The sequence below is a fragment of the Mobula birostris genome, chromosome 11 (genome assembly GCF_030028105.1).
Source record: "Mobula birostris isolate sMobBir1 chromosome 11, sMobBir1.hap1, whole genome shotgun sequence".
Taxonomy (NCBI): Eukaryota; Metazoa; Chordata; class Chondrichthyes; order Myliobatiformes; family Myliobatidae; genus Mobula; species Mobula birostris.
This window is the reverse complement of record NC_092380.1, coordinates 22809392-22828680: the sequence shown is the minus strand read 5'-3', so window position 1 is coordinate 22828680 and position 19289 is coordinate 22809392. Positions and strand designations below refer to the sequence as shown.

At 46.8% G+C, this 19289-nt stretch overlaps 1 protein-coding gene across 1 annotated transcript in view; it reads right to left on the bottom strand.

Annotated features, from left to right (window-relative positions):
• Nucleotides 1-18932, bottom strand: part of LOC140204930 (transcription factor Spi-B-like) — a 42488-nt gene extending 23556 nt beyond the window's left edge. The window contains exon 1 of the mRNA XM_072271909.1: nucleotides 18837-18932. Within this exon, the coding sequence (XP_072128010.1) occupies nucleotides 18837-18859 (23 nt within the window). The 5' untranslated portion in view covers nucleotides 18860-18932. The remainder of the gene's footprint in view (nucleotides 1-18836) is intronic.
• Nucleotides 18933-19289: the final 357 nt, after the last annotated feature.

Sequence of the window (19289 nt, the reverse complement as noted above, 5' to 3'; positions counted from 1 at the left end):
AGTTTGATAAAGTGTTTCATACTTACTATAGAAATCTGCGATGGTTCTGACCTCACCCCTGTGCTTTCCCCCAAACACTCTAAAATTATCCCAAAATGTCTCAGCCCAAAACGTCGACTGTTTATTCATTTCCATAGATGCTGCCTGGCCTGCTGAGTTCCTCCAGCATTTTGTGTGCGTTGCTTTGGATTTCCAGCGTCTGCAGACTTCCTCGCGTCCACCTTAAAATTATGCCCCCTCATATTAGCCAATTCCACCTTGGGAAAAAGTCTTTGGCTGTCCACTCGATCTATGCTTCTTATCATCTTGTAAACCTCTAACAAGTCACCTCTCAACCTCCTTCGCTCCAAGGAGAAAAGCCCGAGCTCGCTCAACCTATCCTCATTAGACATGCTCTCTGATCCAGGGAGCTTCCTGGTAAATCTCTCTGTACCCTCCAGGCAGACCTCCCCGGCTTCACCTAAAGGAAGGGGATGCTGCCTGTGTGATCTTCCAGCATGGTAGCACAGCGGTTGACGTAATGCTTTACAACGGCAGCTGAAAGATCGTGATTTGATTCCAGCCACAGTCTATAAGGAGTTTGACCGTTCTCACCAAGACCGTGTGGGTTTCCTCCGGGTGCTTCAGTTTCCTCCCAAACTCCAAAGACGTACAGGTTAGGATGAGTAAGTTGGGGGCATGCTGTAGTGCAGGAAACTTTACGGGCTGTCCCCAACACATACTCTGACTGTGAATGACGTATCTCACTGTATGTTTCAATGTTTTGACGTACATGTGACAAATAAAGCTAATCTTTAATCATTAATATTTCCCTGACAAGTGTACATGGTCATTGCAAACTGAGTGGGTAGTTGGAGATACCAGACGGTTGCCGTGGGAACTGGCCTGAAGGACTGAATGGTCTCCATGTTCCTACAATCAGTACAGGCTGTCCTGAAATGAGTCGGGAGTCATTCTAGGTGGTGCAGCCTAGTCCTGTTCATTTTCTTGCTTGTTCTCATAGAGCTGTAGCACAGAAACAGGCCCTTCAGCCCATCTAGTCCCTGCCAAACTGTTGTTCTGCCTAGTCCCATCTGGACTGTAGCCCTCCATGCCACTCCCATCCAAGTATTCATCCAAATTTCTCTTAAATGTTGAAATCAAACCCACATCCACCACTTCTGCAGGCAAAATCTAAATATTCTCCTATTTTAAAAGTAGTTATAAAGAAGCCACTCGTTCCATCAAGTCTAGGCCATCTCTCAGAGCAATGCCATTCCGTCTCCATTTCCCTGTAACCTGCTCTCTCAATGATCATCGACTCCCTTGACTTTCCTGCTAACTGCTTAAACCAGCAGTGATTTAACTGTAACCTGTCTCTACTTGGGATGGGGGAGGAAACCGGAGAGCCAGGGGGAGACACACAGGGAGAACAAATAATCTCCCCACAGTCCCGGAGGTCAGGATTAAACCTGGGTCTCTGGAGCCGAGAGGCAGCAGCACTATCCATTATGTCCCCCAGTACAAAGTGTCCTTCATTGGACTCCGGGTGAGGTAGGACGCAGGCTCGAAACAGGTACGACGAGCAAGAGGAGGATTTATTGAAATATTTTGTGTATGCAAATATGCTCCCTCCAGAATATCCTGTTTCCACATTCCTTCATTCAAGAGGATGGTATTAGGAGTCTTTCAGATTCTTCCTCTGAAGCTTTTAACAGCAGCACAAACTTGCGAGGTAATCGAAGTTGAAAGTTGAAAGTTAAAAGTAACTTTATTATCAAAGTACATATATGTATTGCTGATGTACTCAATAAATCCAAAATAGAATAATAACCATAATAGTGAAAGACCGCACCCCTGGGGTATTCAACCTGTGTGCAAAAACAACAAACTGTGCAAACACAAAAAGGAAGATATAATAATAAACAGCTAAGCAATAAATATCGAGAACATGAGACGAAGAGTCCTTGAAAGTGAGTTAATAGGTTGTGGGAACATTTCAGTGATGGGGCAAGTGATGTTATCCCTTCTGGTTCAAGAGCCTGATGGTTGAGGGGTAATAACTGTCCCTGAACCTGGTGGTGTGAGTCCTGGGGCCCCTGTACCACCTTCCTGATGGCAGGAGTAAGAAGCGAGCACGACCTGGGTGGTGGGGGTCCCTGATGATGGATGTTGCTTTCCTGCGACACTGTTTCATGTAGATGTGCTCTGTGGTGGGGAGGGCTTTACCCGTGATGGGCTGGGCTGCATCAGCTACTTTTTGCAGGATTTTCTGTTCAAGGGCGTTGGTGTTTCCGTACCAGACCATGAGGCAGTTCGTCAATATACTCTCCACCACACACCTGAAGAAGATTGTCAAACTTTTAGATGTCATGTCTTTTGTCTTGCTCACTAATGCATTGGTGAGAGAGTGAGAGAGAGAGAGAGAGAGAGAGGGAGAAGAAGGATGTGGAGAGACCAGATCATCTGTGACTGTTCTCCTCAGCGCAAGGAGATCAGATTGAGCTCTACAAAATCTTGAAGGGTATTAGTTGGGTAACTAATGAGAATCTGCTCCCATTGTTAAGGACATTGAGTAGCACAAATAAACAGACCTCCAAAAAACTGGCAAAAGAAGTTGACTGGAGATGAACCTTCTCGTTCACCCTGCTTCTATTGACAAGTCTATCGGCCAGTGGGTTGGATGGGCGGGGTGGGAAATATGAGTGGGTTTGTTTGTCAAACATACGTCAGAACAAACAGTGAAATGCTTTGCTTTGCATCAATGATTATGGTCCAAAGATTATGCTGGACAGGCCACAAGTGTCGCCACGCTTCGGGTACCGACACCGCACGCCCACATTTACCGACACTGACCTGTATGTCTTTGGAACGGGTGAGGACACTGGGGAGCCCAGAGGAAACCCACGCGGCCATGGGAAGGATGTAGGAACTCCTTACAGATAGTGGCAGGAATTGAACCCCCGATCGCGCATTACTGGCCTGTAAAGCGTTGCGTTAACCACTATGCCACCATGCAGTATCACATTGCAAGTAACCAAATACACAGAGACAGGAGGATCTTGGACTATTTCCTTCCGGATGCTGCCTGACCCCATTGAGTTCCTCCAGCATTTTGTGTGTGCTATTCAAATATACAATGGCAGCCATCAATTAATCAGGAACCAGAGCAATAAGCAGAGGAAATTAACCACAATGGAAAGTGCACCAACTTCTCCCAGACGAAGCTGGTTACTTCTGTCAGAAGTGCAGAGAGTGGAGGATGGGTACACTGATACATGGAGGGACCATTCAGCCCGTCAGCAGCAGCAACTCAGCTGACAAGAATGATTGACAGCAAGGTCAATCAATCACGGCCGCTCTCCAGTGAGGGAGGGTTTTTCCACAGCTGACATACACACCAAGAGCCCATTGTGAAGGGGAGCAGCCTTCGAAAGGAAGCTCCAAGCTTGAAAAGGAGAATGTGGAAGCAGCGAGACTAAGTGGGATCACGGGAAACTTGGCTGCATGGATTCAGAATTGGCTTGCCCACGCAACCTGAAGGCAGAATACAGGGTTAATGGCAGGACTCTTAACAGTGTGGAGGAACAAGGCATTCTTGAGTTTCATTTCTACCGATCCCTCAAGGCTTCTGCGCAGTAGATAGCGTGCTTAAGAAGGTGTGTGGCATGCTGGCTTTCGTCAGTTGGGCATTGAGTTCAAGAGCTGCGAGGTAATATCACAGCTCTGTAAAACTTTGGTCAGACCACACTTGGAATGACGTGTTCATTTCTAGTCACCTCACTATAGGAAGGATGTGAAAGCTTCACAGAGATGATGGAGGGCTACGTGAGAAGGGAAGGTTGGATTGATCTTTGGGTAGGTTAAATGGTCAGCACAACATCGTGGGCTGAAGGGCCCGTACTGTGCTGTAATGTTCTATGTTCGAAGCGTAGTAGATCTATCGAATAAATGCAGTGTGGATGAGAGAGGCCTACATTAGGGGGCAACAAATGCAGAAATTCCAGCGGAGAACTCTAGATGTGAAAACTGCAAATGAAACTCGTTGAGGTTAACAACAAGGGGAAGTCAGAGATGCAGAAGGAAAAGCAGTATTTGAAAGGGTTAAGTGATTAGCGATGGGTCACATGCTATCATGGACGGAATGGGCTGAATAGCCTCTCTCTTTGTTCTAAGTACCGCAGAACACCATTTTGGAAATGTTAATTCACAACAGAAAGTTAAGTTAAGTGTCTTTACCCGGAGCGTAGCAGAAGGTGTATCTTGCCATACTGCTTTATATTTTCTCTCCTTCATCACCTTCCTTGTGTTTCCCCTCCTCCTCCCTTTCTCCCCTCCCCTTCTTTATTTTACATTTCCTATTCTTGTTGCCCTTTCACCCCTTCTCCTCCTCACTTGCCCATCACCTCCCTCTGATTCCCTTCATCCTTCCCCTTTTCCCATCGTCTACTCTCTTCTCCTATTAGATTCCTTCTTCTTCCTGCCTTTACATCTTCCACCTATCCCCTCCCAGCTTTTTACTTAATCATCCCTTCCCCATCCATCCACCTTCCCCCTGACTTGGTCCCACCTATCACCTGCTGACTTTTACTTCATCCCTTCCCCACCTACTTATTCTGGCCTCTTCCCCTTTCCTTTCCTATTCTGATGAAGGGTCTCGGCCCGAAATGTCGACTGTTTATCCCTCTCCACAGACGCTGACTTCCTCCGGCATTGTGTGTGTGTGTTGCTCTGCTTTATATTCGTTAGACAGTTCAGTCGTTACAGGACTTGTGAAGCAAGATAACAAGATGGAGACAGAGGTCAAGGGGTTGGCCATCCCCGCTGACCACAGAGCATCCTTTCCATGGCCCTAAGGGGTCTTGACCAATGGTCGCAAGGCGTTTAGTTGACTCAAGATCATGTTACAGAAGTCTCCACTTCTGCAAGTCACACTGTCACCAAACCACAAAAACAAGCACGATCATCAGAACACAGAGTTTGTCTTGATAAGTCAGCTTCTGGCTGCCAGGAAGGCACGAACAAGTTAGTACGTAGAACCCCGAACTGTACAGCGGAGTTCAGGCCTTTCGGCCCACAGTGTTGTGCCAACCATTTAACCAACTCCAAGATCAATCTAACCCTTCCCTCCCACATACCCCTCCATTATTCTATCTAAGTCTCTCTTTAATGGCCCTAATATATCTGCCTCCATCACAACCCCTGGCAGTGGGTTCCACACACCCACTGCTCTCTGTGTAACAAAGTTACATCTGACGTGCCCCCTATACTTTCCTCCAATCACCTCCAAGTATTGCTCCCCTTGTACGAGCTATTTCCATCCTGAGAAAAAGCCTCTGGCTGTCCATTCAACCTATGCCTCTGATTATCTTGTACACCTCTATCAAATCACCCCTCAGCCTCCTTCGCTCCAAGAGAAAAGCCCCAGCTCGCTCAGCCTATCTTCGTTAGACACGCTCTCCAATCCAGGCAGCATCCTGGTAAATCTCTTCTGAAGCTTCCATATCGGAAGGACTTTGGCTGGTCTCCACATTCTTTCTAGTCAGTGGGGTCGAGGTGCTGGTTAGTGCTGCACCCTATCCAGACGAAACCAGCACCCCCCTCTCAAAATGGTTGCAGGATTCCAGGGTGGGACAAGAAGCAAGTTTCACACAGAATTTCACAGATGTTCACATAGCACCAACCTCAAAGAGAGGGATGGTATTCCAGATGTGAGAAACATGGTCTGATTGTCACTAAGATTACCAACATGGAGAATATAACACCATAGGGTGAGAAAGGGGAAGGAGCGTTTAACCCTGCGTATGGCCCCAAGGGTTGAAAAATAGAAACATTTGGAAGAAAAATCGTAAACACAGGGGATCCTGTAAATGCTGGAAATCCAGAGCAACCTACTCAAAGTGCTGGAGGAACTCAGCAGGTCAGGCAGCATCCATGGAGAGGAATAAACAGTCAACGCTTAGGGCCAATACGCATTATCAAGACCCATCCTGATGAAGGATCCCCGCAAAGAAAAAAAGTCTGTAGCTCTGCCCACCACAGGAGGGATAAGGAGGCTTTGGAGAGGGTGAAGAAGAGGTCCTCCAAGATGCCGTAAGGAGGAATTGGACGAACATGGGTTGTATTCTCTGGTGATATTCTGGTTACAGTAAAGGTGTTTAAACAGAGGCCGTCACTGCAAAAGCCAATGGTAACATTTGTGTTCCTACCAAAACCTGCAGCAGCCTGGTGGTTAGGTTACTGAAGTGACACCTGGAACCCTAGCGCTCAGTCCAAAGGTCATAGGGGCAGAAGAGAGTCCGTAAGTCATAGAATTAGTTCAGAGTCGAGCTGAGTGAAGTTAGCCACACTGGTTCAGAAGCCTGGTGGTTGAAGGGTGAAAACAATTCCCGAACTTATTTTTTTAAGTACTACAACACAAGTAACAGGCCCTTTGGTCCCTCAAGTCGGAGTCGAACTATTATTCTGCCTGGTCCCATCGACCTGCACCTGGAACTGAAATTAAACATGACCATCATGATTGTCAAGGTGTGGATTCAAGTCCAGTCACAGTACCTTGGGTGCTTAAAATTAAATGAAATAATAGAACATAGAACAGTACAGCACACAGACAGGCCCTTCAGCCCACAGTGTCATGCCAAGCCAATTAAAGTAGTAATCAGATAGCTAATTAAACTAGTCTCTCCTACCAATATAAGGTCCGTATCCCTCCACTTCCCTCACATTCATGTGCCTATCTAACCTCAGAAGTCCCTGATGTATCCACCTCTACCACCAGCCCAGGCAGCGCATTCCACGCACCCACCACTCCCCGTGTGAAAAACATACCCCTCACATCTCCTTTGAAATTACCCCCTCTCACCGTAAACACATGCACTCTGGTGTTAGACATTTCAGCCCCGTCTGTCTACTCCATCTGTGCCTCTCACAGCTTTATGAATCTCAATCAGATCTCCCCTCAGCCTCTGGCACTCCAGAGAAAACAACCCAAGTTTGTCCAGCCTCCCTTTGTAGCTCACACTCTCTAATCCAGGCAGCATCCTGGTGAACCTCTCCTGCACCCTCTCCAAAGCCTTGACATCCTTCCTGTAGTGGGACGACCAGAAATGCACGCAATACTCCAGATGTGGCCTGACCAGAGTTTCATAAAGTTGCAACATAACTTCCTGACTTTTGAACTCCATGCCTCAACTAATGAAAACAAGCATGCATAAGCCTTCTTAACTGCCTTATCAACCTGTGTAGCCATTTTCAGGGAGTTATGAACTTGGCCCATGAGTCTTCTACACTATCCACGACACCATCTACAGATTGCTAATACATCCGTTACATTTTCATCCAGGTCATTCATATACATCGCCAACAGCAGAGGTCCCAGTACAGATTCTAGTCACAGACCGCCAGCCAAAATAAGTCCCTTCGATTTCTTCTCTGTCCTCTTGAGACAAACCCATTCTGAATTCAGACAGCCAATTTGCCGTGGTTCCTATGCATCTTAATCTTCTGGATGAGCCTCCCATGAGGTACCTTGTCAAATGCTTTACTAAAGTCCACGTAGACAACATCCACAGCCCTACTTCCATCAACTACCTTTGTCACATTAAAAAATGCAAGTTAGTAAGACACAACTTGCCCCACACAGAGATATGATGGCTTTCTCTAATTAGATTATTAGATTCTCCCTAAGAATTCACTCCAGTAACTTTCCTACCATTGACGTGAGACTCACTGGTCTATAGTTTCCAGGATTATCCCCGGGTTCCTTCTTGAATAATGGAACATCATAAGCTACTTGCCAGTCCTCTGGGACCTTGTCTGTGGCTACAGAGGACAACACAAAGATATTGATTAGGGCTCTAGCAATCTCTTTTCTTGTCTTTCTCAATAACCTGGGGTATATCCCACTAGACTCTAGTTACTTATCCACCTTAAAGCTCCTTAAAAGACCTAACACCACCACCTCCTTTACCTCAAAATGCCCTAGCAGATCAATACACTCAACACTGATCTCCCTATCCTCCATGTCCTTCTCCTAGGTAATACTGCTGTAAAGTAGTCATTAAGGCCCTCACCCAAATCCTTCACATCTGAGCAAATGTTTCCCTCTTTATCCCTGAGTGGTCCTACCCTCTCCCTAGTTATCCTCCTGCTCTTGATGTATAAAATTCCTCGGGATTCTCTTTAATCCTACTTACCAAGGACTTTCATGGCCCCTCCTCACGTTCCTAATTCCCTTCTTGAGTTCTTTTTCCAGCTTCTTTATAATCCTCAAGGGCTCTGTTTGATTTCTAGCTTCCTAAAAGGAAGATACTTCTCCTTTTCCTTCTTGACTAAGTTCATCATCCCTCTCAACATCCTCACTTCTCCTACATTGGCATCCTCATTCTTCCTTCTGACTGGAACATACCCATCCTGTACTCTGCACAGTTAATCTTTAAGCACCCTCCACAAGTCAGATGTGAACTTGCCCAAAAGCAGCTGGTCCCAATTAACTCTCCCAAGTTTCTACCTCATGCTCTCCTAATTTGCCCACCTACAATTTAAGACTGTCCCGCAAGGTTCATGATCCTTAGAACGTCCTGATCTATAGCTAACTTAAAACTTAAGGAGTTGTGGTTAATGTTCCCTAACTGTTCACCCACTGAAAGGTCTGTCACCTAGCCAGGCGCATTACCAAACACCAGGTCCAGTACAGCTCCTCCCCTTGCTGGTGATCGTAAAGCCACCGGATAGTTGTAAGTAACCTCTGCCTCACTGGTATCCCTCCTGGGAAGGGAATCCGGCTACCGGACCTCAATCAGTCAGTCAACCACTGCCACAAGAAAGCAGCATCCATCATCAAGGACCCCCACCATCCAGCCCATGCTCTCTTCTCACTGCTACCATCAGGAAGGAGGTACAGGAGCCTCAGACCCTACACCACCAGGTTCAAAAACAGTTATTGCCTCTCAGCCATCAGACTCCTGAACCAGTGTGCATAATTTCACACATCTCAACTCTAGAGTGGTTCCAACCTATGGATTTTCATTCAGGAACCCTACAACGTACGTTCTCAGTATTATTTATTTCTTGATTTTTATATTCGCATAGTTTGTTGCTTATTGGTTATTTGTCAGTCTCTGTGTATAGTTTTTCATGAATTATATTGCATTTCTTTGTTCTACTGTGAACGCCTGCAAGAATATGAATCTCAAGATAGAATATGGTGACATACACATACTTGATAATAAATTTACTTTGAAACTTCTGAAACTCTGGCCAACACATGAATCTGGTATGATCAACGCCAGCCCAGGTCCCGGTTAATTAATAATCAGATGTTTCATTCCCAAGAACATCTCAATTGAGGTGTGTCAACATATCATCTGACCATTACTGAGACAGAATGCCGGAAACATCAGCTGGTCAGTTGGCATCTTTGGAAAGAGAAACTACTTCAGATTTCAAGCAGAAATTTTCATTTGCTGACGAATGCAGAACCTTCTGACACCACAGGGCTGTATACCACTGTCTCAGGCGCCTTTCTCAGGACTCCACATCAGAGTGTTTGGTGTTTAACTACACAATGTGAGGTGAGAACCCAGAGTAACGCTGATGGTGTTAGCATCTGATAAACACGGTTGATACGCTGCTGATCGGAAACATTTAGCTGGTTCCCATAGATCCAAAGATAACAGTGAACATTAACGAGATACGCCAACCAACATTCCTCTTTAGAGTTGCACTTATTGGCGTTCCCTGCATTCCCCGAGACATTTCCTCAACCTCAATTTCACTCAAGGAGAAGCGTGATTACCACCCCTACCTGATACCATTTTTGTTCAAAAACACAAGAGATCCTGCAGATGCTGGAAATCCAGAGCAACACGGCACAAAATCCTGGAGGAACTCAGCAGGTCTGGTAGCATCCATGGAGGGGAATAAACAGTCACCAGTTTCAACCTAAGATATCAACCGTTTATTCCTCTCCATAGATGCTGCCCGGCCTGCTGAGTTCATCCAGCATTCAGATTCATTTATTTGTCACACGTACATCGAAACATACAGTGAAATATGTCGTTTGCATCAACAACCAGCACAGCCTGAGGATGTGCTGGAGGCAGCCCGCGAGTGTCGCCACATCTTCCAGTACCAACATGGCCTACCCACGATGCTTAGCAGAACAAATCAAGCAACAACAACAGGAAAACACACACACAGGTTGCCTCTCGGCCTCCAACCGCCAGTACCCCCCTCACCCCCCCAGACTTGCAGACACCAGGCCTTCAACCTCCAGTTCTTGGCCCCATCTCACAGATCTGCAGACTCTCCTTCTGCCTCCCTCTCTTCACCAGGTTGACTCCAGCGGTGGCTCTGATTTCACCTCCCCGTTACCCAGAGCCCTCTGCTCCACACACTCATCCATCACACCACCAACTGCCATGTGCTAGGATGTGTTGGTATTTAAAAACATAAAGTCAACGTTCCACTCACTTGATCGGCCCCGGTTCTTTGCTACTGCTTGTCCTAAAGGAGTTGTCAGGGTCTACTATCCAAACCTGGTTCGCCCAAGGAGGTTGCTGGTCATCAGCCTCTCGCCTGAGTTTGATGGCAGGCCCCACAGTTACGCTGCTCATTGTGAGCGACCGTAATTTAAGATGGAACAGTGCTATAAACTACCACTGTAGATCGGAGAAATGGCTCGTGCTTTTTTTTTCTGAAGTCAGTTTCACATTGTTTGCAATGTTGACTAATTCCAGACTTCCTGGCTTTTTTAGAGAAGTGACCTTGCACTGGAACACAACATCGAATCCTCTAACTTCTGGTAATTTATACCCATCCCCCTTCTCTCTTTTTCCAGTCCCCATTCTGGTTACCCCCTTACCCCTTCTCTTCTCGCCTGCCCATCACCTCTTTCCGGCGCCCTTCCTCCATCCCTCTATCCCACGGTCCACTCTCCTCTCCTATCAGATTCATTCTTCAGACCTTCACCACTTCCACCTATCAGCTCCCAGCTTCTTACTTCATATCCTCCCGCCACCCCCTGTCACCCACTCACCTGGTTTCGCCTATCATCTGCCAGCTTGTCCTCCTTCCCCTCCCCCCCCACCTTCTTATCTGAACTCTGCTCTCTTCCTTTCCGTTCCTGATGAAGTCTCGGCCTTTGCGTGGCCCAGCACTTGTGACCTTACGTTGGAATGGCCACACCCACGGAGCGTGCGGCAGAAGCCAAAAACAGGCTTTTGTCGTTTACTTGCACTTTCCATTTGATGACCACCCGCCCTCTGCTGCCTGCTCAAGCATGGCAGACGTTGGTTAATGCCAACACAGAACGGGTTGCATCAAATCGGTAGAACTTTCTACGGATGTTCCGCAGAGAGAATTCTGACTGCTAGCGTCACCGTCCGGTTTGGAAGCACCGATGCACAGGATCGGAAAAAGCTGCAGAAAGTTGTAAACTCAGCCAGCTCCATCATGGGCACCATCCTCCCCGTTACTGAGGACATCTTTGAAAGCCGACACCTCAAGTGGCTGGCATCCATCGTGATTGACCCTCACCACCCAGCACAGGCCCTCTTCTCATTACTACCACCAGGGAGGAGGTACAGCAGCCTGAAGACACACACTCAACACCTTAGGGATGGCTTCTTCCCATCCATCATTAGGCTTCTGAACAGTCCATGAATTGATGAATGCTACCTCATTATTTTGTACTCTTTTTCCTCTATCTATCTATCTATTCATTTATCCATCTATCCATCTAATTATCCATCTATCTAACCATCTATCTATCCTTCTTTCTATATATCCATTTGTATGTATATTCTTATTGTCATTTATAGTCATTTGTATGTATTACACTGCACTGCTGCTGAGAAAGAACAAATTTCACAACTTACAATATGGGTGGTGGAGTGGAGATACATCTCCACCAAAGGAGGTGTAAGGCTCTCCTTCTCTCCACCAGCCTGCAGGTCACCCTTGGGGAAGGTGTAGCACCTGCAGGCTAGAGGGGGGAAGGAGCACCTTACACCTGCAGGGTCATGTGAAGCCATGGGAGTGGATGATGGATGGTCGTATGAGCAGCTGGTGCACATCACAAGTCCTGGTTATGGGACCACTGACACCAGGCAGACAATCTCTGAAGAGCATTGATAATTGCTGGGGTCATCCGTCTTGTAAAGACACCAGAAGAAGGCAATGGCAATCCATTTTTGTAGAAAAATTTGCCAGAGACAATCATGGACATGGAAAGACCATGTTTGCCCACGTCATATGACACAACACATAACAAACAAATGAACAATATGTCAGTGATGATAAACCAATGTCATCCATACCCCTGAGAGGTGATCTTCAAAGGAAGGCTCCAGCTGGAAACTTGGAACTCTTAAATACATTGCTATGGATTTATGGGGTGAGAAAAATGATGCTCCATCTTTGTCATTGACCCAAACTGCTCCAAGACATTTAGGAAGGCCAAGGAACTTCCTCAAAGGAGCTACCCTGCTGATGATGGCCCCTTGTGGCCGGTTGGGTTTATTAATATTGGAGGTTTGGGAGGAAGTTGTTGGTTAGAGTACATTTTGAGGCTAGGTGAAGAGGAGAAATTAAACTAAAGGAGGGGGGGGATAATTCTGTGCACACAAAATGCTGAAGGAACTCAGCAAGTCATGCAGCGTCTATGGAGGGGAATAAAGGGTTGACATTTTGGGCCGTGTTGCTTCATCAAGGACCGGAAAGGAAGGGGGCAGAACCCAGAATAAGAAAGTTGGGGGAGGAGAAAGAGTTCAAGCTGATGGGTGATAGGTGAGACCAGGTGAGGGGGAAGATGGGTGGGTAGAGGAGGGAGGAGGGAAGAAGTAGGAAGCTAGGAAGTGATGGGCAGAAAACTAAAGGGCGAAGAAGAAGGAAGCTGAGAGGAGAGGGAAAGAGAAGGAGTGAGAGGGGAGCCAGAATGGGGTACGGGAAAAGGGAGAAGGGGAAGGGGGAGAACTTGCAGGAAATTGGAGAAACTGATATTCATGCCATCAGGTTGGAGGGTCCCAGATGGAATATGAAGCCTTGGTGCTTGTCTCACATTCACCCTGGAAGTCATCTGAAACAACGCTGAGTGCACTCTGCTGTTAAGGTTTTAAAACAGCCTATCCCCAACTGCATTCAGAGACATCTGTCATTCTGTTTTCTTCAAGGACTGCGAACAAATGTATTGTTGGTACTGCTGAAAGTCAACAGGACATACTACAACAACAACAGCCTGCATTTATGTACACTTTTACCATCATCAATGTCCCAAGGGTTTCATTTGGAGGGGTATGTAAGGCTATGATCCAGTTGCGTGTTGATGGGACTAGGCAGGGTAGTTCAACACACACTAGATGGGCTGAAGGGCCTGTTTTGTGCGGTAGTGCCCTATGGGGGGCACACTAGCGTAACACTTTACAGTGTCAGTGATTTGGGGTTCGATACCCATCACTGTCTGTGAGGAGTCGGTACGATCTCCCAATGGGTTTCCCCCAGCTGCTCCAGTACCCTCCCACACTCCAAAGACATACGGGTTTGGGTTAATACATTGCAGGCATGCTATGTTGGCGCAGGAAGCATGGTGACCCCCCAACACATCCTTGGACTGTGTCAGCCATTGGTGAAGACGAAGTATTTCACTGCATGTTTTGATGTTTTGATGTACACGTGACAAATAAAGCTAATCTTAATCTGACTATGAAAGGATTATTGGAGAAGGGGCTCTATAGTTGAAGGCACTGCTATCAATGGTGGGGTGAAGGAAGGTGAGTGAACATTGGAAACCAGCACTGGGTGAACCAAAGGAGGCCTATACAATCAGTAGCCACTTTATTAGGTACACTTGTACAGTCAGTCAGTGGGTGCCATCCCGAATCCAGGGTTGGTGGCTATGCACCTCCATCTTCTTCGATCTTGCGACAGCACCGAGTACAGCCTCTCCTCCAGTTTGTTCTCGCTGGCTGCCTTGGCACCACCCACCACCGCCCCCGCTGAACTCGAGCCCGAGGCCGCGTCGGCCACCAGCCGCGGCCGCTTCTTCGACCTCAGCCCTTCCTTAGACGGAGGCCTTGGGCAGGTCCAGGCACACGGAGCAGCGCCCGAGTTCATCACGTCTCTTCTAACTAGGGGCATAGCTTACGATTCGTAGATACGTGGTGAGGCTTTAATCTCTTCCACGGAAGATGGCCGTTGGCTCACAAGGAGCTCATCCACCCTTTGTCAGGTCTTGTTTTTTTTTAGTCCTACTGGGTGTCCTCACACCCTCCTCAACAGACTAAGTCCGGTGGGGGAGCCGGCCCAAGTCGCCGACCACTCAACCACGGCTCCTGGCCGAGCGCTGGGCGCCCGCCCCCCACCAAATCTCTCCGAGCGTCTGGCACCTGACCAAAAACCATGGTCGAAAACCTGTACACCTGCTCATTAATATTAGTATCAAATCAGCCAATCAGCTTAATACATAAGAGTATGCAGACATGGTCAAGAGGTTCAGTTGTTGTTCAGACCAAACATCAGATTGGGAAAGAAACGTGACTTGATCGTTAGTGCCAGATGGGGTGACTTGAGCATCTCAGAAACTGCTGATCTCCTGGGACATTCACGCACAACAGCCTCTGGAGATTACTGAGAATGGTGCAAGAAACAAAAAAACAAAACATCCAATGGGCAGCAGTTGTGTGGGCAAAAACGCCTTGCTCAAGCAAGAGGTCGGGGGAGAATGGCCAGAGTGGTTCAAGCTGGCAGGAAGGCAACGGTAACTCAAAAACACACAGCTCGTCAAACCTTGAAGTGGACGGGCTACAGCAGCAAAGGACGGTGAACAAGCTCAGAGTGGCCATTTTATTAGGTACAGGAGGTATTCGGTTACAAAGTCAGGGAGTGACCAGAGATTTGTTGAAGATAAAGAAAATAAAATTTGAATAACCTCAACACACAGAGGATAAAATAAGTACAACATATACAATTGCAAGCACTGTTTCTGTTAACGAAATATTCCAGCTTTTGTTGGGGGATTTAGCAGCCTGGTATTGACATACTGCTGGGAGAGAAACAAGTCACATCTGTATAAGCCCAACTACACTGCATCGATAGTTCAAAACAGATGCTGCGACTGTACAGCTGGTTGTATGAGACTGGTGGGCACATGTAGACGGGCAGGTTTCTTACACGGACGCAAAACTTCAAGAGAATACTTGTAGCTGTAAAGCGCATGAGGATATTTTGAGATTCTAAAGGGGCATGCTGTAAAAGGAAGCAGTTTCTTTGTACGCAACTTTTGGGTTATATGTTGCCAATCCATTTTGGAAACATATTTAATCTCTGGAACGGGCAGTCTAAAATTTAAACCTGGGCTGCCTCATTAACCAAAGAACATATAACAGAGCATACAGCACGGTTCAGACCCTTCACCCCGTGTCACTGTGTGGACCTTTTAACCTACTTTAAGATCAATCTGACCCTTCCCTTCCACATAGTCCTCCATTTTCTATCACCATTTCAGAGTCTCTTAAGTGCCCTTAACGCAGGGGTTCCCCACCTTTTTAAGCCATGGACTCCTACGTTAACTGAGAGATCCATGGACCCCAGTTTTGGGACCTCTGCCCTAATGTATCCGCCTGTACCACCATTTGTGGCAGTGCATTCCATACACCGACCACTCTCTGTGTAAAAGCCCTACTCTCTTAAATTCAACCACCCTACAATTATATCAATTCCCCTGAGACTCTCCAATTGTTGTTTCAGGTCAACAGCCCCTCTGATTCAGAGCCCGAGACCTGAAGTGATATCTCTCCACAGATGCTGCCTGACCTGCTGGGTCTTCGCTGACTTTTTTTTTTAGCTCAGCTTTCCAGCTTTGGCGGTGTTTAGGTTCTCCACCCCACAAGATCTTGAACCCCTGACCCCACCACCACCCTGTCTGTAGACACTCCCTCACGTTGCCTCCAAGCAGTCATGCTCTGGAGGTGAGTCTCAACGGGCTGTGACGCATTCCTTCCATCAATCCATAAACATTTTCCATTGCTCAGCATAGCGAACATCAGCTTAAGTCCCGGCTGCACGGAGCCAAAGGGAGCAACTTTAAGAATGGCTCTCTGAGGCTGAGGCTCAGAGCCACAGTGGGTGATAGGCATCTCCGTTTCCTTATCAAATGAAGAATATTCATGGAACAGAGACAAGTACTGCAAAGTACAGGCCCTTCAGTCCACCATGTTAAGCCATTTCTTTAACCTACTCCAAGTTTAATCTAACCCTTCCCTCCCACCTAACCCTCTGTTTTTCTATCACCCATGTGCCTATCAAAGAGTTTCTTAAATGTCCATAATATATAGAGGATAACTGTGCTCTACATAAGACAAATGTGCTGCTCCAAAGAGCGCTATATGAGGTCATTCTTACCCTCGGCCATTGGGTTCTATAATGAGTCAACCTATAGCTGGGGAAGTGATGACCCTCTCCTGAGATAATTTACTTTTATTCTTCCTACTTCTAATATGTGCTCTTGTAATGCTACTGTGACACTCTAATTTCCTTTGGGATCAATAAAGTATCTATCTATCTATCTGCCTGTACCACCACCCCTGGCAGGGTATTCCACACACTCACCATTCTCTTACTTCTGATATCCCCCTATACTTCCCCCCAATCACCTTAAAACTATGCCCTCTTGTAGTAGCCTCCTCGGCCCTGGGGGAAAAAAGTCTCTGGCTGTCCACATTTTCTGTGCCTCTTATCATCTGGTGCCCCTCTATCAAATCAACTCTTTCTCTCCAAGAAGAAAACTCCTAGCCCACTCAACCTTTCCTGTAAGGCACGCTCTCTAATCCAAATGAAAAGTCCCGATAAAGGGTCTCGGCTCTGCATTTCTTTCCATAGATGCTAATACCTGACCAGTTGAGTTCCTCAAGTATTTTGTCTGTGTACTGTACTCTCTAATCCAGGTAGCATCCTGGTCAATCTCCTCCGCGCCTTCTCTCTAAGTGCAAACATTAAACAAATTTTTCTTTGAAACATTGGGACGGGCCAACAAGTGGCCAAGCTGCAAATGAGAAACACGACAGATTCTGCAGTCGCTGCAAGTGCTGAGGAACACACACACACACACACACACACACACGCACACACACACACACACACACACACACACGCACACACACACGCACACACACACACACACACACACACACACACACGCACACACACGCACACACACACACACACACACACACACACGCACACACACGCACACACACGCACACACACACACACACACACACACACGCACACACACACACACACACACACACACACACGAAATGCTGGAGGAACTCTGCAGGTCGGGCCGCATCTGCACAAAGCGCCGAGATCCTCCAGCAGATTTCTGTGCGTATTAAATTATCGAGCTTCCTTCTGCCAAACAGACAGAAGGAGGGCACAATCTTCGTTTGTGAACAGAAGTTGCCGCAAAAGACAAAAGAGTATGCAAATAAGCTGTCTATTTATGTTAGCAAGCACCAATAATAAATAACGTTTTCAGAGAGCAGAGATGTGCCCAGCCAACATTCCCAGCCCCCAACAACATGGGCCAGAAGTGGAATAACTAACCACCTTTACAGTGGAAAGTTGCCGGTATCAAATACCAACCACTTTTCCCTTCCCTGAAGCTCCTCACTCAGTTCTTGGAATTTCTACCCCCTCGTATGAGCCAATTCCACCTTGGGAAAAAGACTCTGTCTGTCCACTCAGTCTACACATGTGCTACCAGCATCATCACGCACATAAATAAAGGCAGCAAGTTATAGCCAATCTTTGCTGCAACACCAATCTTTGACAACTTTAGAAATGCGGCTACTCGCTGGAGTTTAGAAGAATTGGGGGGGGGGGGGTGGATATCATTGAAATCTATCAAATATTGAAAGGCCGAGATAGAGTGGATGGGGAGAGGATGTTTCCTCTAGTGGGGGAGTCTAGGACCAAAGGGCACAGCCTCAGAATAGAGGGACGTCCATTTAGATGAGGAGGAATTTCTTTAGCCAGAGGGTGGTGAATCTGTGGAATTCATTGCCACAGACGGCTGTGAAGGGCAAGTTATTGGGTATATTTAAAGCAGAGGTTGATAAGTTATTGATTAGTCACGGCGTCGAAGGATGGGGGTGAAGGCAGGAGATTGGGTTGAGAGGAAAAATAAATCAGCCGTGATCAAATGGCGGAACAAACGACGGGCTGAATGGCTTGATTGTGCTCCTATGCCTTATGATCTTATGGTCTCAATTATTTTTACATATTTGTGTTTTAAATAAATTTCAGATTAACTACCGCGAGTTTTTTTTAAATTAGCTTGTCAAAACACTTCCAAACGTCACAATACTCAGCCAATGGCACTGACACATTGTACATATTATAATCATAATTCGGGGTGATTTTTAACTCCAAACCTTACAGCCAAAAAGGCAATATCACAGACATGCACACTAAAAAAAACAAGGTCGTTGTCAAGAAGTATAACCGAAACATAACGTCAATTGCTTTAAAACAATTCACTGTCAAAGCTAAGTTCGATTCATTTTCTTTACAGCCATTCCTATTGACGCCGTTAAAATTGTCAGCCCGATCGAATACCAACGTAGAAGTGCTTGTCCCAAAAAGTTTTCAAACTATTAAGCGACTCCAGTGAAAGGAGGAAACCGCGACTGAAGGTGCTCAAAGGGGAGGCTTTATTGTCACATTGCATAATCAGGCAACTCTTTAAAAAAGTTCTGAGTTTTGTTGCTGGCTTGTTTGTATGGGACGAGGCGTACGGCGGCGTTGGCAGTGAGGGTCCCTCTGGTAGCTCAATGGCTGTAGTGGGTCATACTTACTGCGGCGTCTCCAGAGTGTGCATGGCGAACACAGAAGAGGCGTGAAGTCAAGTCTTCAGTCTTGTTTCTTTTGAGAGCAAGCTCGTGTCCCTGCAAGCTTTTAAAAAATCTGAATTTTAGGGTGGGAGGAGCCTAATGTTCTGACTGCAAAAAAATCCCCTCAAGTTGCACAATCGATATCGCAGGGAGCTGTTTAGATCCTGTGTGCGAATGTTTTTTTGGCCGCGCGTGTGTGGCGGTGCAGCGCAGGGCAAAAAAGCATCTTATTTCAGTGAAAATGACTCAGTGAACCCATTCTCTCACACAACCGTGGGATAAGTGGAAGAGCGAGGAACGCCTCTGAAGTAGAACAGCTCTTGGAGGAGACACACTCGTAACTGAACCTGAGCGTCCGGTCCGGGAACAGTCGGGGAATCGGCGGAGAGGTCTTGCCTCGGATCCCGGCGGTGACAA